The 21,902-nt window shown below is 42.5% G+C and overlaps 1 protein-coding gene across 2 annotated transcripts; it reads left to right on the top strand.

Moving 5' to 3' along the window:
* Positions 1-2,718: 2,718 nt before the first annotated feature.
* Positions 2,719-21,573, top strand: HMGCL (3-hydroxy-3-methylglutaryl-CoA lyase). 2 transcript variants are annotated; one of them, XM_060784235.2, is made up of 9 exons: positions 2,719-2,827; positions 10,813-10,896; positions 13,062-13,169; positions 15,101-15,196; positions 16,832-16,980; positions 18,157-18,220; positions 18,428-18,616; positions 18,882-19,007; positions 20,960-21,573. In XM_060784235.2, exons 1-9 carry the CDS (start codon positions 2,792-2,794, stop codon positions 21,059-21,061), a joined length of 954 nt encoding a protein of 317 aa, XP_060640218.2. In that variant the 5' UTR covers positions 2,719-2,791; the 3' UTR covers positions 21,062-21,573. The 2 variants fall into 2 exon arrangements, with proteins under 2 accessions (XP_060640218.2, XP_060640217.2); XM_060784234.2 differs by lacking the exon at positions 2,719-2,827 and adding an exon at positions 7,842-7,967.
* The last annotated feature ends 329 nt before the right edge of the window (positions 21,574-21,902 follow it).

The following is a 21,902-nucleotide window of genomic DNA, read 5'->3' as shown; positions in this document are numbered from 1 at the left end:
AGCATTGCATTGATTTGTATACAAGGCACTGAAACCAGGAGTCATGGAAACAAGGCAAGAGCTGGTATTGAGGGTGGATGATTGGACTGTCAGATGTAACAGGACTGTATGGAAAAGTATAATCGATCATTGAGGAGAATGCAGCCTTTTGTAAAGTCGCTTCAGAAGAAACACACTTTTCAAGAAAAACAGGACTTGCTTAGAACAGGGGTCCTCAAACTTTTTAAACAGAGGGCCAGGTCACAGTCCCTCAAACTGTTGGAGAGCCGGATTATAATTTGAAAAAAGCATGAATGAATTCCTATGCACACTGCACATATCTTATTTGTAGTGCAAAAACACTTAAAAATACAATAATTAAAATGAACAATTTTAACAAATATAAACTTATTGGTATTTCAATGGGAAGTGTGGGCCTGCTTTTGGCTGATGAGATAGGATTGTTGTGGTCTTTCAAGTCGTTTCAGACTTAGGTTGACCCTGAGCGAGGGCCGGGTAAATGACCTTGGAGGGCTGTATCCGGCCCTCTGGCCTTAGTTTGAGGACCCCTAGCTTAGAAACTTGTAAGTCCAATGAGTTTCACTTTTTAACTGGATGAAAAATATGCATGTTCCAGACATACTTAAATGCTTACCAGTATGTAAGAAGGGCCCTTAATTTAGATCAAGTATAGATCCCCTAAATTAGAGGGTCTAATTTAAATCAAGTATATTTTTGTTGTTTATTTGTTCAGTCACTCATCATGACCTCATGGACCAGCCCACACCAGAGCTTCTGCTCAGCCGTCCCACCCCCAGCTCTTTCAAGGTCAAGCCAGTCACTTCAAGAATACCATCCATCTTGCCCTTGGTCAGCCCCTCTTCCTTCCATTTCTCCCAGCATCATTATTTTCTCCAAGCTTTCGTGTCTTCTCATTATGTGGCTAAAGTTCTTCATGTTTGCCTCTAATTTCCTTCCTTCCAGTGAGCAGTTGGGCATTATTTCCTGGAGTATGGACTGGTTGGATCTTCTTGCCATCCAAGGCGCTCTCAACTATATTTAGATCAAGGGGCTGCAGTGGCACAGCGGTTTAAACCACTGATTGGAAGGTTGGCGGTTCAAATTTGCAGATGGGGTGGGCTCCCGTTGTTATCTCCAGCTTCTGCCAACCTAGCACTTTGAAAACATGCAAATGTGAGATCAATAGGAACCGCTTCGGCTGGAAGGTAACGGCGCTCCATGCAGCCATGCCGACCACATGATCTTGGGAGGTGTATATGGACAACTTCAGCTCTTCGGCTTGGAAATGGAGATGAGCACCACCCCCCAGAGTTGGACTCGACTAGACTTAATATCAAGGAGAAACCTTTACCTATAGATCCGATAAAATTCATGGGGTTGCCATTAATTGACAGGTCAATGAAAGATGGGCAGTTGAGATAGTGGCACCTTTGCTTTCTGATGGTCCAGTGTACTGATTATTATTTTAAATGTATACAACTGCCTTCAAGTTATATGTGTATAAGGGCCCCCTGGTGGTGCAGTGGGTTAAACTGCTGAGCTGCTGAACTTGCCGACTGAAAGGTTGGCGGTTCGAATCCAGGTAGTGAGGTGAGCTCCCGCTGTGAGGCCCAGTTTCTGCCAACCCAGCAGTTCGAGAACATACAAATGTGAGTAGATCAATAGGTACTGCTTCTGCAGGAAGGTAATAGCGCTCCATGCAGTCATGTTGGCCACATGACCTTGGACAACACCGGCTCTTTGGTTTAGAAATTAAGATGAGCACCACTCCCCAGAGTTAGACACGGCTAGACTTAATCTCAGGGGAAACCTTTACCTTTACTATATGTGTATAAGGTATCAAATGAATTATGTGTTTCAATTTTGGTCCCGTTTCCAAGATACTGAATTATGTATGTATATGCTAATACAAGTTTTCCAAAATCTGGGGGTAAAACTCCCAAACACTTCTGGTCCCAGGCTTTTCAGGTACGAAATACTCAATCTGTAGAAATAAGTATAATGACCACTGGTATTAATGTTATGTGCCAAACAGTCTCAACTATCTGAATGTGGATTATCTTTACAAACTTGCAATTTTTCACTTAGAATTAATATATTTAACTACAGCCAGGAGGGTGATAATTTTCGGTTTCAGGGCCCACCTCCATTCATTGCCCACTTTCATCTAGATTTTTTAAACCTGCTCCCACTTGCTGCTTTCCCACTCCAGCAGTTTTTAGAGACATCACTCTCTTTTTTTGAGTGAGAGCCAAAGGAACCCTCCTTCTCACACCTTTCATTACTTTGGATCCTTTCTAAACACGTGTGGCCTTGATGGTTGGTGCCATGTCCAGAGAAGGATGGAACATTGAGGCTCAATCATTAATTGCAATACTGTGCAATAATGTTCAGCGTATAGTGCGGGAGTCAGAGCGAAATCCCTGCCAGTGAGATCATGGGAAAACACGACTGATGTCACCGTCCTTACAACACTTTCTGAGCCTTTCATCATCGTTTTGAGCATCCATTTGGCAGGAATCCTTCCTTACATCACGTTAGAAGAAGAGCCATGATGCCGAAGTGGCACACCTCTTTTGTTTCATCATGGACTTTTCCAACGTAATCAACACCTGATGCCAAAAGAAAAGAGATTGGCGTTGAGGGCCAAAACTAATATTTCAGTTGCAGAACCTTGTGCTTCTGTTGATTCAGGGGCTGGTATAAATGTGCACATGGCGCAGCATGATGCTTCCTCTCAGCCGATCAAGCAGCACCAGCCCTAAACTCTCCAAGACTGCAACGCACCAAAATGGGGCCTTTACGAAGAGGAAGCCTGATCGGCCAGGTATGTGGCTTTGAAAAGGGGGGACACTTTTTTTTTTCAAGGATAGAGTGGATCAAGCCACAGTTCTCTGATGTCTGGTATCTTAACATCAATTCCAATTCTATGTACACTTCTATGGAAATAAAACTGCACTGAATTCAGTGGATTGCTCCAGATAAGTGTGCATAGAACCTAAGTGTCTCTCCATATGGACACCTGTATTATGTTTGAGGGATCCTCCTTTATGGGTCGCATCTACACTGTAGAATGAATACAGTTTGACCCTGCTTTAACTGCCATGGCTCAATGCAGTTGGGTCCTGGGAGTTGTAGTTTGGTGAAAATCAGAACTATGGCAGACTTTGTCAAATGACAACACTTGTGATCAAATAGCATGGACCCATGGCTGTTAAAGTGGTGTCAAACTGCATTAATACTACACTGGATCAGGCATGGGCAATCTTCAGGAGTTGAAGTTTTAGACTTCAACTCCCACAATTCCTAACAGCCAGTAGATAGATACCTGTGTAGATGCACCTTAGGTCTCATCAGTCAAGGAACACACATGGAAAAAATATAAGATAGGGCTTTTAACTTATTTTAACTGTCTTCAACTATTATGCATTTAGCCTTTATTTGTATGGTTTTGAGCTGTTCAAATTTATGGTATTGGATGCCATCCGGAGATACTTTGATGGGATTTTATTGCACTTGTGCCCCTGTGTGTGTGTGTGAATGAATGAATTTGCATTGTCAAAGGCTTTCATGGCTGGAATCACTGGGTTGTAGGTTTTTCCGGGCTATATGGCCATGTTCTGGAGGCAATTTTTCTCCTGACGTTTCGCCTGCATCTATGGCAAGCATCCTGGTCATTCCACAGATATATAAACCCATTTTTCCTACTTCCAACAGACCTCACTACCTCTGAGGGTGCTTGCCATAGATGCAGGCGAAACGTCAGGAGAAAAATTGCCTCCAGAACATGGCCATATAGCCCGGAAAAACCTACAACAACCCAATGAATGAATTGTTTATTGTACTAGCCATAGGCCATGACATAAAATATATAACCTTTAAAAGTACAATATGCACTTTCCAATACAAGTATTAAAATAATAATAATAATAATAATAATAATAATAATAACTTTATTTATACCCCGTGTGTGTGTGTGTGTGTGTGTGTGTGTGTGTGTGTGTGTGTGTATGCTCCCATATATGTGTATGTCAAATTATATAATAATAATAAATAATAATATTAATATATTGGTAATGGCTCTAGACAGGGTACACCAAAGTAAAAAACATATGGACATAAAATATATATTATATAGAAAAAAAACACAAAAATATCAAAGACAGATACAATATTGACAGATGGTAGCAATAGAATGTAAATCAAAACTCACTGAAAGGTGACTAGGTAGGCCTTCTGCCAGAAGAGACATAGAATCATAGAGTTGGAAGAGACCTTATGGGCCATCCGGTCCAACCCCATTCTGCAAGAAGCAGGAACATTGCATTCAAAGCACCCCCGACAGATGACCATCCAGCCTGTTTAAAAGCCTCCAAAAAAGGAGCCTCCACCACACTCTGGGCAGAGAGTTCCACTGCTGAACAGCTCTCACGTTCAGGAAGTTCTTCTTAACCTCATAGGGCTTTGTTCTCCAGACCCTTGATTATTTTAGTCGCCCTCCTCCGGACACATCACATCTTAGAGTCTACATCTCCCTTAAGTTGCAGTGCCCAGAATGGGCAGTGTGATTCCAGGTGTGGTCTGACCAAGGCAGAATAGAGCATGGGTAGCATGACTTCCCTGGAGCTAGACACTAGACTCCGATTGATGCAGGCCAAAATCCCATTGGCTTTTTTTGCCACTGCATGACATTGTTGGCTCATGTTTAACTTGTTGTCCATAAGGACTCCAAGATCTTTTTCACACTGACCGCTGTTGAGCAACACAACCCCCATTCTGTATCCTTGCATTTCATTTTTTCCTGCCAAAGTGGAGTATCTTGCATTTGTCACTGTTGAACTTCATTTTGTTAGTTTTGGCCCATCTCTCTAATCTGTTACGATCATTTTGAATTCTGCTCCTGTCTTCTGGAGTATTGGCTTTCCCTCCAAATATGGTGTCATCTGCAAACTTGATGATCATGCCTTCTAACCCTTCATCTAAGTCATTAATAAAGATGTTGAACAGAATCAGGTCCAGGACAGTACCCTGCTTATGGCACTCCACTTGTCACTTCTCTCCAGGATGAATAATAATAATAATAATAATAATAATAATAATAATAATAATAATAATCTCTCTCACACACACACACAAACACACACTCACAATTTAAACAGCATTTTATAAACAGCTCATTTGGAGAGATAAACATAAATGTGTGTATATCTCTATATACAGTACATATCTATATAAATAAAAATGTAATGTTCATTTGTGGGATTAACAGAACTCAAAAACCACTGGATGAATTGACACCAAATTTGGACACAATTATTTATTTATTTATTATTTATTTGCTTCACTTTTATACCGCATTTTTCAGCCCTTGACAGGCGACTCAATGCGACTCCAAACAACCCAATGTGTGTTCTTCACTAAAAAAAAAAATGATTTTCTCATTTGGGAGTTGTAGTTGCTGGGATTTATAGTTCGCCTACAATCAAAGAACATTCTGAACCCCACCAATGATGGAATTGAACCAAACTTGGCACACAGTTCTCCCATGACCAACAGAAAATACTGGAAGGGTTTGGTGGGCACTGACCTTGAGTTTTGGAGTTGTAGTTCACCTATATCCAGAGAGCACTGTGGACTCAAACAATGATGGATCTGGACCAAACTCTACAAGAATGCTCAATATGCCCAAAAGTGAACACTGATGGAGTTTGGGGAAAATAGAATCTTGACCTTTGGGAGTTGTAGTTCCTGGGATTTATAGTTCACCTACAATCACAAAGCATTCTGAACCCCACCAACGATAGAATTGGGCCAAACCTCCCACACAGAACCCCCATTTGGGCCACAGCAACGTGTGGCAGGGGATGGCTAGTAATCTATGTAAATAAAAATGTAATGTTCGTTTGTGGGATTAACATAACTCAAAAACCACTGGATCAATTGACACCAAATTTGGACACAAGACACCTATCAGGCCAACGAGTGACCATCACCCATAAAAACAGTGAAAAACACAGTGGAAGAGATTTAGAAAGCAAAAAAAAAAATACAATGCATGTGCAAAACCACATATATACATATATACACAAATATATGCACACACATATACACACACAAAACACATATACACAGACTGGGCCACAGTAATACGTGCCAGGGGATGGCTAGTATTTATTTGTCGTGTCAGGGCAACCAGTCAATTATATTACATTTCTAACAGAACAAAGCAAACAAACAGACATAATACAGAATTTGTGAGTTTGGTAGCCCTTGGAGTGCTTCTGGTGTTGCTGCAAGGTCCTCCATTGTGCATGTAGCAGGGTTCAGGTTGCACTGCAGCAGGTGGTCAGTGGTTTGCTCTTCTCCACACTCGCATGTCGTGGATTCCACTTTGTAGCCCCATTTCTGAAGGTTGGCTCTGCATCTCGTGGTGCCAGTCTGAACGCAGTCTGTTCAGCGCCTTCCAAGTCGCCCAGTCTTCTGTGTGCCCAGGGCGGAGTCTCTCATTTGCTATCAGCCATTGGTTGAGGTTCTGGGTTTGAGCCTGCCACTTTTGGACTCTCGCTTGCTGGGGTGTTCCAGTGAGTGTCTCTGTAGATCTTAGAAAACTATTTCTAGATTTAAGTTGTTTACGTGCTGGCTGATACCCAAACAGGGGATGAGCTGGAGATGTCTCTGCCTTGGTCCTTTCACTATTGGCTGCTACTTCCCGGCGGATGTCAGGTGGTGCAATACCGGCTAAGCAGTGTAATTTTCTCCAGTGGTGTAGGGTGCAGACACCCCGTGATAATGCGGCATGTCTCATTAAGAGCCACATCCACTGTTTTAGCGTGGTGAGATGTGTTCCACACTGGGCATGCGTACTCAGCAGCAGAGTAGCATAGCGCAAGGGCAGATGTCTTCACTGTGTCTGGTTGTGATCCCCAGGTTGTGCCAGTCAGCTTTCGTATAATATTGTTTCTGGCACCCACTTTTTGCTTGATGTTCAGGCAGTGCTTCTTGTAGGTAAGAGCACGGTCCAGAGTGACTCCTAGGTATTTGGGTGTGCTGCAATGCTCCAGTGGGGTTCCTTCCCAGGTGATCTTCAGAGCTCGGGATGCTTCTCTGTTCTTGAGATGAAAGGCACATGTCTGTGTTTTAGATGGGTTGGGGATCAGCTGGTTTTCCCTGTAGTAGGCAGTAAAAGCACCTAGAGCTTCAAAGAGCTTCTGTTCTACCATCTCAAAGCTCCCTGCTTGAGCGGTGATGGCACGATCATCAGCATAGATGAAACTCTCTGTCCCTTCTGGCTCCAGTGGGATTCCTTCCCAGGTAATCCTCAGAGCTCGGGATGCTTGTCTGTTCTTAAGGTGAAAGGCACATGTCTGTGTTTTAGATGGGTAGTAAATAATAATAATAATAATAATAATCTTTATACCCCAATGTAATAATAATTAGTAATAATCTAAATCAGGACTAATATAAATTAAATATACATATATTATTTAAAGTTTGTTTTATAAACAGCTACTTTGTGTGTCTGTATATGCTGTATATATAACAATAATAATAATAATAATAATATTTCTTACCTGCCTGACTTTGTGGCTCAAGGCAGGTTACAACATGGCTAAAAAACACATCTTCATCTTAAACATTCTATAAAATACACATCTTAAAACCTATTTCTACAAAGTAGATGCTAAAACACGCAGAAGGAAGATGAAACACAAGACACAAAGTGTTCACATTCAGATCCAACCAAACCTCCTCCTAGTTAAGAGACATCTCTGGGGACAAGAAGTTTTCTTGGCCTGGGTGTGTGTTCCCCTTTAAGAAAGGAGAGCGCGAGACCGGGGGCCCCGCCCGCCGGGTCAATGTCACGTGACAGGCCAAAATGGCTTCTCAGCTGGGCTGAGAAGGAGGAAGAAGTCGCCATGGTGGTGGCGAATCGGACGATTGCTAGGCTGGTGGCGTCCCTGAGGCCGGTGAGGGTTTAATGTTGTTACTTTAGTACCAGAAACGTATATACTCGGCATTTATTATATAATTGTTTGTGTGTGTATATATATATATATATATATATATATATAAAATATATTTATATATTATATGTTATATACCAGGCATAGGCCAATTTGGGCTCTCCAGATGTTTTGGACTTCAACTCCCACAATTCCTTACAGCCTCAGGCCCCTTCGTTAAGCGGCTGAGGGGGAAAAGGAAAGGGCCTGAGGTTGTTAGGAATTGTGGGAGTTGAAGTACAAAACATCTGGAGGGCCCAAGTTGGCCTATGCCTGTATATACGGTTCTTATATAAAGATAGATCTGTCCAGCTACAACAAAGATAACCACCTGAAGCCTAACCCTGCCAAGGTACAAGTTTCTCAACCTGGGAGTTGGGACCCCTGAGGGGGTCGCGAGGGGGTGTCAGAAGGGTCACCAAAGACTATCAGAAAACAGTATTTTCTGTTGGTCATGGGGTTCTGTGCGGGAAGTTTGGCTCAATTCTACCATTAGTGGGGTTCAGAATTGTAGGTGAACTATAAATCCCAGCAACTACAACTCCCAAATGAGAAATCTATTTTCCCCAAACTCCACCAGTGTTCACATTTGGGCATATTATTATTCGTGCCAAGTTTGGTCCAGATCCATCATTGTTTGAGGCCACAGTGCTCTCTGGATGCAGGTGAACTACAACTGCAAAACTCAAGGTCAATGCCCACCAAACCCTTCCAGTATTTTCTCTTAGAATCATAGAATCAAAGAGTTGGAAGAGACCTCATGGGCCATCCAGTCCAACCCCCTGCCAAGAAGCAGGAATATTGCATTCAAATTACCCCTGACAGATGGCCATCCAGCCTCTGTTTAAAAACTTCCAAAGAAGGAGCCTCTACCACACTCCGGGGCAGAGAGTTCCACTGCTGAAAGGCTCTCACAGTCAGGAAGTTCTTCCTCGTGTTCAGATGGAATCTCCTCTCTTGTAGTTTGAAGCCGCTCCTCGTAGGGCTTGTTCTTCAGACCCTTGATCATTTTAGTCGCCCTCCTCTGGACACATTCCAGCTTGTCAATATCTCTTGGTTGTGGGAGTTCTGTGTGCCCAGACTGGTTAAGTTCCATCAGTGGTGGAGTTCAGAATGCTCTTTGATTGTAGGTGAACTATAAATCCCAGCAACTACAACTCCCAAATGACAAAATCAATTCCCCCCCCCCATCCCAACCCCACCAGCATTCAAATTAGGGTGTATTGGATATTTGTGTCAAATTTGGTCGAGTGAACGAAAATACATCCTGCATATCAGATATTTACATTACTTTTCATAACAGTAGGAAAATTGCAGTTATGAAGTAGGAACGAAAATAATGTTAAGGTTGGGAGTCACCACAACATGAGGAAGTGTGTTAAGGGGTCACGGCATTCAGAAAGTTGAGAAACACTGCCTCAGATCAAACAGTAACAATTAGGAAACACTGTGCGAACACCAAGCACAAAGTAGGTACATTAAATAACATCCTGCAAAAACTTACTGGTAGCCCTACAAACATGCACAACCCCTTCGATCTTCTGGGGAGGCCCTCCTCTCGCTTCTTCCTCTGTCGCAAGTGCGACTTGTGGGGACGAGGGAGAAGGCCTTCTCTGTGGTGGCCCCTCGGCTTTGGGACTCGTTACCCGGAGAGATTAGGCAAGCGCCCACCCTAGCAGCCTTCAGGAAGAGCTTAAAAACCTGGCTGTTTTGGTGTGCCTTTGAGGAATGAATACAAATCCCCACAGCATTACCAGCTCAGTACAATATGCCCTTCGATGCACTTTATCTCAACTGTTAGTGAAATTCACCCCATTGCTTATCCCATCTGAAATCCCCCACCAGGCACACTACCCTACTCATCCATCTCACCCAGGATTTTTATATTTTCAATTCTATCCCTTGTAATTTGACCCAGCCCGCTCTGTACACTTGTATTATTTTATTGACTTCGTATTAACTTGTTTTGTTTATATTTCATTTTATGTTATTATTTGCTGCATGTCTTTTATTTTGATCTGTTGTAATTGTTTGGGCTTGGTCTCATGTTAGCCACCCCGAGTCCCCTTTGGGGAGATGGTAGCGGGGTATAAATAAAGTATTATTATTATTATTATTATTATTATTTGAAACACAACGAGTCCACAGCAAACAAGATCACTCTGCTGGTTGTTGTATTGGATCACACACCAGACACTTCCCAAGTGTCAAGGACTGTGTGATGTATTGGCGAATAATGCGGGCAGATCCCAGTAGGGTGGCCTTTTGCAGCTGGCAGATGGTAATCTTGTCAGCGCTGATTGTGTTTAAGTGCAGGCCAAGGTCTTTAGGCACTGCACCCAGTGTGCCAATCACCACTGGGACCACCTTTACTGATTTGTGCCAGAGTCTTTGCAGTTCGATCTTTAAATCCTCATATCATGTCAGCATTTCCATTTGTTTCTCTTCAATCCTGCTGTTGCCCTGGAATTGCAACATCGACGATCCACACTCTGTTTTTAACACGATTGTGAGGTCAGGAGTATTATTATTATTATTATTATTATTATTATTATTATTATTATTATCAGCCTTGTCCTTGTCCTACTCAACTCCTGAGTATGCCTGCCCCATCTGGCACAAGTCTGCCCACGCAAAGCAGGTGAATATAGCACTGAATGAGACATGTAGAATAATCACAGGATGCCTCAAACCTTTCTTCCTTTTGCTACGGTCAGGCATGCTTCCTGATGAAGAAGACATCAAAAAGGTCTTTATTTACTTGGTTCTGATCATTCTAAACTCATTTCTAAACTCTTATTCCCTCTAGCTCAGCACAGCAGCAGCTACTTCCCTCCCGAAACATGTGAAAATCGTTGAAGTCGGTCCGCGAGACGGGTTGCAGAATGAAAAGGTAATAATAATAATAATAATAATAATAATAATAATAATAATAATACTTTATTTGTATTCCACCCTATCTCCCCGAGATGACTCAGGGAGGATTCCAACATAACAATGGCAAACATTCAATGCCTACATAAAACACATGATACTGACATAAAATCCCAGAAAAATCCCACATATAAAAGTAGTATTAAAACCTTACATCAAATTAAAAACCTAGCTTCAGTAAATTAACCTTGACATCAATAAATAAAACTACACATAACACTGTTCTACAAATTTTCAGTTTTTCTCAGTTGCGTAAACGAAATGTGCTGTCTCTTAATAAATTTAACATGCTGAATTCAAATATAATAATTAAATGTGTTAATTGGCTCTGGTTTTTATGAAACAGCTATTTCAATTTTCTCCACAATAGGTAATTCGTTAATATTATGATAGTGCGCCTAACCTTACTGCATGTATATAAACCGTGAATTTTTACTAAATTTTAGTCAAATTATATTGCCAATAGTTTATACATGAGAAATATTTATTGAATTAGTCTATTGTTTATGTTTGTGCAGCAAGAAACTATATTAGTAGGCCTAATGCAGTTGAAAAGTCTGAAAGTTTAAATGTCGCTTTAATCGTGACTTTAGTTTATATCCTGTTTGCTTCTCTTGACTTTTCTTTTGTATTCAAGGAAAGGATTGTCTCTTACAATGCTCCAGCAGTAGTCTGACAGCATTGACGGAGTCCATTTACCTTGATATCTTTTTTACATAGTGCTTTATTTACACACGTGCGAGGCATAACTACAGTAAAAAGAACAATGTAAAACGATGTTTAACGATACTGTCTCAGTCTTCAACTGACTGACCCTCACCGTTCAAAAGTCTGGCCTTATATAGGGCTTTCTGACTTTTGCACACGGCACTAATACTGCGTCATCAAACATTCTAGAATATTCTAGAATCTTCCATAGTGTAAGTCGCAACATGCATTTTTTCAACCATACGTGATCACATGATTGCTTATATCATAAAAATTAGAGCCAATATACATTTTTAAATGTCATTTTCCTTTTCAGCACCCCAAAATCATAAAAGAAAAATTATTTTCAGGCCCGCAACTTTTTCTCCGTTGAACTGTGTAATCAAACAAAATTCTATAATAATATAAATCTGCCAAATGTCCTTTGTGTTAGAAATCTGGTGTATATTTTAATATTTTGTTGTGTCCAGTGCAAAGAAAAATGCAATAATGTAATGGTTTCGGTGTTAAACAATGACTCTGGAGGTGAGGTTTGAGTCTCCGTTTGGCTCTGGGAACCTACTGGGTGACATTGGACAGGTCATTCTCTCTCAGCCTCAGAGGAAGAAGGCAAAGGCAAACCCTTCTGAAGAAAACTCTGTGATGGGTTTGCCTTAGGATTGCTATAAGTCAGAAATGATTCGAAGGCATGCAAGCACATCTTCAGTTCAACACAGAGACTATTTTCATAGAAGTTCAATACGATGTGGACCAGTAAACACAGATTAACTTTTTCCTTCTATTTGTTGGCTAATCTTTTCAAAGTCCTAGGGCTTTAACCTTTTCCCTCTATTTATTTGGCTGAGCTTCCAGAACTCTTGGGCTTCTCGCTCAGATAAAACCCGACAGGTTCTGACGTTCTTGTTACCTTTGTCACCTAAGAAAGGACAGAGGGAAGGTCTGTTGTAAACAGGCATAATTGCAGCCAGCTTGCCTAAGGTGGACTTGGATGTTGACTCATTGCAAAGCCATGGGAAGTTGCAAAAGAGGCAACCTTTGCACCCGGCTGGCTTTCAAAACTCATGGTGATGCATAGTCATGAATGTTTATACTTTTATCATTTAGTATGATCAGTTTGCCTTGTCTTGAAGATAAACCAGTTAGAATATAAAAGTGAAAGAAATGGGATCTGAATTCTGTTAATTAATCTTTTTTTATGAGAAGAGCATCTATGACTACCCTCTTGCTCTCTTCTTTGTGCTAAGAGTCACTTTTTGACCATTAGTTCATGCTCCTCAGTCTTCCACGTACAGCTCCTGCCCTTAATCTTTGTCATTCTACCATTGAAAAGAATTTAATTGGAAAATTGAAATTCAAAAAATCTGTTATATAAGTATAGCAGTGACTTTATTTCCTTCCCACTCTCTCTTTGTGTAGAATATTGTCCCTACCCAGGTGAAAATTGACTTCATCAACCGGCTGTCAGAAACAGGCCTTTCCGTCATAGAAGCCACCAGTTTTGTCTCTCCCAAATGGGTCCCGCAGGTCAGTCCAGCTGTTCCTGGAGATGTTTCAACTGAGGTTGTATGGTCATCTGTTGGGAGGGGTTGGGTTTGGGCCTTCTTGCCTGGCATAATAGGGTTGGGCTGAATGGCCCTTTAGGGTTCTGTGATTCCTTGTTCAATGAAAGTGTTGAAAATTTGACCCTGGAGCTGTATGCTTGTTCTTTGTATACTAATATATATATTGGGTTGTTGTGGGTTTTTTCGGGCTGTATGGCCATGTTCTAGAGGCATTCTCTCCTGACGTTTCGCCTGCATCTATGGCAAGCATCCTCAGAGGTAGTGAGGTCTGACCTCGCTACCTTTGACCTCACTACTTTTTGAGGATGCTTGCCATAGATGCAGGCGAAACGTCAGGAGAGAATGCCTCTAGAACATGGCCATACAGCCCGAAAAAACCTACAACAACCCAGTTATTCTGGCCATTTTTTTTTAATCGTGTCAGGAGCGACTTGAGAAACTGCAAGTCGCTTCTGGTATAAGAGAATTGGCCGTCTGCAAGGACGTTGCCCAGGGGATGCCCAGATGATTTGATGTTTTTTTATTATCCTTGTGGGAGGCTTCTCTCATGTCCTTGCATGAGGAGCTGGAGCTGATAGAGGGAGCTCATTCGCCTCTCCCCGAATTCGAACCTGCGATCTGTCGGTCTTCAGTCCTGCCGGCACAGTTGTTTAACCCACTGCGCCACCGGGGGCTCCGACCATGAAAGCCTTTGACAATATATATATTTCCTAGAATTACATTTTAATATATGTATTTCTTTCATAATGTTTTATGATGATATGTTTTAACTATGTCATGCTCCACCTAGTGGAGAGAAATAAAATTATTATCATAATCATCATCATGTCAGTCCTAGTTGTTTATATGACCCTGATACCCTCCGGTGGCGCAATGGGTTAAACCCTTGTGCCAACAGGACTGTTGACTGACAGGTGAGCAGTTCGAATCCAGGGAGAGTGGGTTGAGCACCTGATGTCAGCTCCAGCTCCCCATGCGGGGACATGAGAGAAGCCTCCCACAAGGATGGTAAAACATCAAACATCCGGGTGTCCCCTGGGCAACGTTCTTGCAGACAGCCAATTCTCTCACACCAGAAGCAACTTGCAGTTCCTCAGGTCGCTCCTGACACAAATTTATTTATTTATTTATTTATTTACAGTTCTTATATTCCGCCCTTCTCACCCCGCAGGGGACTCATGGCGGATTACAGTAAACACATATATGGCAAACATTCAATGCCAGTTTGACAAACAACATTTAACAGACAAATACACCGAGGCTATTTAACTTCTTTTCTGGCCGCCAGGGGAGCTGCTGCTTTTCATCGTCCATCAACGACACCAATGAAGTTCTTCCGCATTCCACATTCCCCGGAGTCTTTTTTCTTTATGGCCTCATAAATTAGTTAAATTTAGCCTCCCACACAAGGTGGTACCTTATTTTCCTACTTGACAGATGCAACTGTCTTTCGGGTTGCAAAGGTCGACAACAGGCTACACAATGGCTGGACACCCACTCCAGCCCGGGCTGGCTTCGAACTCATGACCTTTTGGTCAGAGTGATCTTAATGCAGCTGACACTCAGCCAGCTGCGCCACAATCCCAGTGCACAAAGAAAACCCCAAACAAACAACTAAACATTCCCTGACCCAAAAAAGGAGTGAATTGTGTCTTGTATGCATTAGGGTTCAATTTACCTTGTAGATGGGTCACGGGGCCACTTGTTTTTCTTTTTACATTTTTTCTTCCTAATTTTTAATGCAACCAATCTAATTTAAACTCAAATTTCTCAATGTATTCAAATAAATAAATAAAGCTAAAAGTGAAAAAAGATTAAAACATTTGGGGAAGGGAGGCCTTCCTTGACTTTGAAGATTTAGAATCTTACCTTATTTGTTGTTCTGCTTTTTAGATGGCTGACCATGCCGAAGTCATGCAAGGCATCCAGAAGGTCCCTGGCATCAGCTATCCAGTTCTGACCCCAAACCTCAAGGGCTTCCAAGCAGCGGTAAGGGAAGACTTGGTGGACTTGGGGAGGATCGTTAGCTTATAATGTAAATTTAAGTGTATGAGTATTTTCATTGTATCCTATATCCACAAGACAAATATTTTAGTATTTCCCATGTTTTTAAATTACAAGGGATATCCTGAAAGTATTTTTTAAAAATACAAAGAATGAGTATATTATACTAAAACTTACATGGATTGTAGCATAGGTATTACGTTATTTTTCCACATAATCACCATTCAGTTCAATAAATTCTGTTATCTGTGGGATGAGTTTTTTAATGCCTGTGTCATAGAAGTCTTCCGCCGCCTTTTCCAGCCAATTCGTCACTTCGATGTTCAGCTTGTCGTCATCGGAAAAGTGTTTTCCACCCAGGTGTTCTTTCAATTTAGTGAACATAGAATCATAGAATCAAAGAGTTGGAAGAGACCTCATGGGCCATCCAGTTCAACCCCTTGCCAAGAAGTAGGAATATTGCATTCAAATCACCCAGGACAGATGGCCATCCAGCCTCTGTTTAAAAGCTTCCAAAGAAGGAGCCTCCACCACACTCCGGGGCAGAGAGTTCCACTGCTGAATGGCTCTCACAGTCAGGAAATTCTTCCTCATGTTCAGATGGAATCTCCTTTCTTGTAGTTTGAAGCCATTGTTCCGCGTCCTAGTCTCCAAGGAAGCAGAAAACTAGCTTGCTCCCTCCTTCCTGTGGCTTCCTCTCACATATTTATACATGGCTATCATATCTCCTCTCAGCCTTCTCTTCTTCAGGCTAAACATGCCCAGCTCCTTAAGCCGCTCCTCATAGGGCTTGTTCTCCAGACCCTTGATCGTTTTAGTCGCCCTCCTCTGGACACATTCCAGCTTGTCAATATCTCTCTTGAATTGTGGTGCCCAGAATTGGACACTATATTCCAGGTGTGGTCTAACTAAAGCAGAATAGAGGGGTAGCATGACTTCCCTAGATCTAGACACTATGCTCCTGTTGATGCAGGCCAAAATCCCATTGGCTTTTTTTGCCGCCACATCACATTGTTGGCTCATGTTTAACTTGTTGTCCACAAGGACTCCAAGATCTTTTTCACACGTACTGCTCTCGAGCCAGGCATCGTCCCCCATTCTGTATCTGCATTTCATTTTTCCTGCTAAAGTGGAGAAATAACACAGTTAATAAACAAAGATGAAACAAATAAGACTCTGTGTAGAATCCCTGAGTTTGTTGCCATTAAGGTTTTGAAGTGGGAAACATATAAGCTATGGTTACATTGTGTATTCCAGTATGTCACGGCTTTTATGTCATATTTCTGGGGTTTTCTCGTCCATAGGGCTACTGCTTGGTTGAGATGGGGGTGGGCTGCTTTGGAAAACATTGTTCCACCTCTACCAAATAAATAGGGTGTCCCCAAATAAATAGGGGTCATGGGATCATTTTCCTCCATGTTTTGGGACCTTTTTAGGCCCAAGGAAGGTTTTTTCGTGGGCATCTTACCATTTTCTGGGGTATTTTACCACTCATGCCACTTGGGGGTATTTTGTCACACTTTGGCCACCTCTGGTATAGAAGGATAACCTTCTCCTGCTCTCTACTGGTGTTTTCCTCCATAGTCCCTCTCAAAATAAATGCCTTTCCTTAATTGGCAGGTAGCGGCTGGAGCTAAGGAGGTATCCATCTTTGGCGCCGCATCAGAACTTTTCACAAAGAAGAACATCAACTGCTCCATAGACGAAAGTTTGGAGAGGTTTAGCGATGTCTTGCGGGCAGCAAAAGAAGCCAACATCCCCGTTCGAGGGTAAGCCTTAGAACTATGTTTCTCAACCTTACTAATACAGTTCTTCATGTTGTGGTGACCCCCAACCATAACATTATTTTTGTTGCTACTTCATAACTGTAATTTTGCTACTGTTATGCAGGAAGTATTTTCATTCACTGGACCAAATTTGACACAAATAACCAATACACTCAAAATTGAAGACTGGTGGGCTTGGGGGGATTGATTTTGTCATTTGGGAGTTGTAGTTGCTGGGATTTATAGTTAACCTATAATCAAAGAGCATTCTGAACTCCACCAATGATGGAATTGAACCAAACTTGGCACACAGAACTCTTGTGTCCAACAGAAAATACTGGTTGGATCTTCTTGCAGTTCAAGGCACTCTCAGAACTCTCTTGGGAGTTGTAGTTGCTGGGATTTATAGTTCACCTACAATCAAAGAGCATTCTGAACTCCACCACTGATGGAACTTAACCAGACTGGGTACACAGAACTCCCACAACCAAAAGAAAATACTGGAAGGGTTTGATGGGCATTGACCTTGAGTTTTGGAGTTGTAGTTTACCTACATCTAGAGAGCACTGTTGACTCAAACAATGATGGATCTGGACCAAACTTTGCACAAATACTCAATATGCCCAATGTGAACACTGGTGGAGTTTGGGGACAATAGACCTTGACATTTGGAAGTTGCAGTTGCTGGGATTTATAGTTCACCTACAATCAAAGAGCATTCTGAAACCCACCAATAATAGAATTGGGCCAAACTTCCCACACAGAACCCACATGACTAATAGAAAATACTGGAAGGGTTTGGTGAGCATTGACCTTGAGTTTTGGAGTGTTAGTTCACGTATATCCAGAGAACAGGATGTGGGCATTTGGTGGGGAGGATTCCCCGTCTGTTTCCAAAAAGGAAGGGAAGGACAGGCTGAGAAATCTCCAGCCTTCTCTGCCAAAGGGGTTCCTAAGACCATCAGAAATAGGTGCTTCCTGATGTTCTTTGGTGACCCCTCTGAAACCCCCCTTGCTACCCCCCTGCGGTCCCCACCCCCAGTTTGAGAAACACTGCCTAAGAAAGATGTCTTAATTTGGTGACAAGCAGGCAAATTAACACTGAACCTAGATAGGAGAAAGCCAGTAGGTTTGAAAGAAAAATGGATATGTAGTAAAACTTGTTCCTTTTACTTGCAGGTACGTCTCCTGCGTCCTTGGCTGTCCTTATGAAGGGAAGATTGCTCCCGCTAAAGTGGCCGAGGTGAGCTCCTGTTTATAATCGGGAAATTATTTTGCAATGTCTAATACGTGCTGAATGTCACTCTGAATCGCTGTGAGCCAAAAGCATTTTCAGGGTTTCCGAAAACATCAAATGGACACCAAAAATCACAGCCTTATATGAATTTTGGCATGTTTCGATTCTGAAGATGAATCATCTCTTTTATCTAACTTCTGTTCTCCACGGCAGGTGTCAAAGAAAATGTACGCAATGGGATGCTATGAGATTTCTCTTGGCGATACCATTGGCGTTGGGACTCCTGGCAACATGAGGGAGATGCTCTCTGCTGTCATAAAAGAGGTGCCCATCGGTGCCCTTGCTGTCCACTGCCATGATACATATGGGCAGGCGCTTGCCAACACGCTGGTAGCCCTTCAGGTATGTTTCTGGGACTTCAGAGTTGGCATGCTTTCTGTATGCTTATGTATCTTAATATGTGATAAATTAAAGCTTGCTTTTTGGATTTTTTCATGGGTGGTCATGTAACCAAACCACAGCAGAGCTCAATGATGCACCCTGCTAATTTTGATGCAGGGGTTCGCTGAGACCTGAAAATTATTTCTTAGATAAACAAGGTTGCAAAGGGCTGGACTGGGGAATAGCATGGTATGCGTTTCTGAGCTAGGTTTGCTTCCATCCCCAGATGGGTGTCACTGTGGTCGATTCCTCCGTTGCGGGCCTGGGGGGCTGCCCTTACGCCCAGGGCGCCTCGGGGAACGTGGCCACGGAAGACATGGTCTACATGCTACACGGCCTCGGCATTCACACAGTAAGTAGCGGGCTCCCTTAGGTTGCTGAGGCAGCAGATTCATGTATTATGTGAGTTCATTGAATGTGGTACTGTCAATTAGTAAAGAGCTATGAGGGATATTCTGGGGAAACCTTGCAAATGCTTAGAGAAGGGCTCTCTCTAGGTTGCTTTGAGTCTCCTTTGGGAGAGAAGAAGTGGGTTATAAATGCATATCAGAAGAAGGAGAAGTAACAGTAGCACTAGTAGTAATACCACTTAGCAGTAGCAGTAGTAGTAGCACTAGCAGCACCAGTAGTAGTAGCATCAGTAGTAATACCACTTAGTAGTAGCACTAGTGGCAGTACTAGTAGCACCAGGAGTGGGAGCACCGGTACTAGTAGCATCAGTAGTAAAACTACTAGTAGGAGCATCAGGAGTGGTAGCACCAGTAGTAGTAGCATCAGTAGTAACACCACTGAGTAGTAGCACTAGTGGCAGTAGTAGTAGCACCAGGAGCAGAAGCCCTGATACTAGTAGCATCAGTAATAAAACTACTAGTAGGAGCACAAGGAGTAGTTGCACCAGGAGTAGTTGCACCAGTAATAATACCACTTAGTAGTAATACCACTTAGTAGTAGCACTAGTAGCAGTAGTATCAGCACCAAAAGCAGGAGCACCAGTAGCAGTAGCATCAGTATTAATACTAGTAATAGTAGCACCAGTAGCAGTAGTAGTAGCACCAGGAGCAACAGCACTACTACTAGTAGCATCAGTAGTAATACCATTTAGTAGTAGCACTAGTGGCAGTATTAGTAGCACCATGAGCAGGAGCACCGGTACTAGTAGCATCAGTAGTAAAACTACTAGTAGGAGCACCAGGAGTAGTAGCATCAGTAGTAACACCACTGAGTAGTAGCACTAGTGGCAGTAGCAGTAGCACCAGGAGCAGGTGCCCCGGTACTAGTAGCATCAGTAGTAAAACTACTAGTAGGAGCACCAGGAGTAGTAGCACCAGGAGTAGTTGCACCAGTAATAATACCACTTAGTAGTAATACCACTTAGTAGTAGCACCAGTAGCAGTAGTATCAGCACCAAAAGCAGGAGCACCAGTAGCAGTAGCATCAGTATTAATACTAGTAATAGTAGCACCAGTAGCAGTAGTAGTAGCACCAGGAGCAAGAGCACTGCTAGTAGTAGCATCAGTAGTAATACCATTTAGTAATAGCACTAGTGGCAGTAGTAGTAGCCTCAGGAGTAGTCACATCAGTAGTAAAACTGATAATACTAGTAGTAGTAGCACCAGGAGCAGGACGCTCTGGACAATTCTACATAGCCCTGCTGCTCATAGACACAAACTCAGCTGTGACGTACAATGTCGCTAAGTTCTGCACAGCTGCAATTAAAATCCAGCCTTGTCTATTTATAGTGGATATTTATAGTGTTGGGCTTTAGTAACTACTTGTATGTGGTTTTTAGCTGAGATTTTAAAATTTATTGATGTTTGAAGCATATAACCCCTTGGGTTTGATGTGGATGTGCAGGACTGGGTCCTGCTGTTATGATCTGGTCATCGACTGTAATAAAGTTTACTATTACTACTTACTACTATTACTACTACAGGAAATATAATCCAAAGTATTGTCGAAGGCTTTCATGGCTGGAATCACTGGGTTGTTGTCGGTTTTTTCGGGCTATATGACCATGTTCTAGAGGCATTCTCTCCTGACGTTTCGCCTGCATCTATGGCAAGCATCCTCACTACCTTGCTTGCCATAGGTGCAGGCGAAACGTCAGGAGAGAATGCCCCTAGAACATGGCCATATAGCCCAAAAAAACCGACATCAACCCAATATAATCCAAAAATACAATTTCCAAGTTCAGACACAGGATAAGCAAAATGGGCTCAATGAACCTGAAGTTGGCATTAAAATTAAATTGCAAAACAAGCAGCCATGTCCTCACGTTGCCCTCTTCCTTTCTTCCTTGTGAAGGGCGTGGATCTCTCCAAGCTCCTTGAAGCCGGCGCCTTTATCTGCAAAGCCCTGAACCGGAGGACAAACTCCAAAGTGGCCCAAGCCTCTTGCAAACTCTGATGCGGCTCCGTGCCTTCATAGGACTTTGCGGAAGCAGAACCAAGGCACTCTGGAAGCGACCTGGTTTGTGCTCCGTTCCCACCTGACTTTATTTAAAACACTCATTTGGTGTCCGCACTTCGAGGTGAAAGGAAGACGGGGAAACCCACTCTCACTGTGAAAAGAGACACTGGACCTCTTGGAAGAGGACTCTTTCTCTCCTGGTGGTGGCAACTTTGCTCCTGAGCATAATGGGCTTTGTTTGGGGGAAGGAATAGTGCGAGAGCAGAACTAGATTCTCCCCTGTAACCCCAATTTGGACCATTGCGCACCTTCTCATCTGCCTCTTTTTGGGGTGAGATTCAAAGGGCTAATCTTGAGTCTAACCCAAGTCCATGGCCTCCTAAAGTGACCTGCTCTTAAGACAGCCTTTCCTCATTCTGCCTGGGATTCCACACGGGGAGAAAGGTGTGGGATACCCATATCTATATATCTGTCTTCTATAATAAAAGTGAAAAATATGTTTGTATGTATCTCTGTTTGTATGTGTTTTCCAAGAGGGCTCTCTCATCTGGAGAACCCTGTGAGTCGCACCGGCGATGTATCAGGACCACACTTGGCGTAAATATCCACCATGACCAACTTAAAAGACTGGTTAGATTGGAGGGGGAGTTGACCTTGGATAATGGGAGTTGTAGTTCATCCACATCCAGATGGCTCTGTGAATCCCACTATTTATTTATTTATTTACGACATTTTTATGCTGCCCTTCTCACCCCGAAGGGTACTCAGAGCAGCTTACAAGTAAAAAGTAAATACAATATATTATTATTATCATAGCTCAATATTAATATTATATATT

The sequence above is a fragment of the Anolis sagrei genome, chromosome X (genome assembly GCF_037176765.1).
Source record: "Anolis sagrei isolate rAnoSag1 chromosome X, rAnoSag1.mat, whole genome shotgun sequence".
NCBI lineage: Eukaryota > Metazoa > Chordata > Lepidosauria > Squamata > Dactyloidae > Anolis > Anolis sagrei.
Note: the sequence above shows the minus strand (reverse complement) of the source record. Positions and strands in the feature narration are given on the sequence as shown.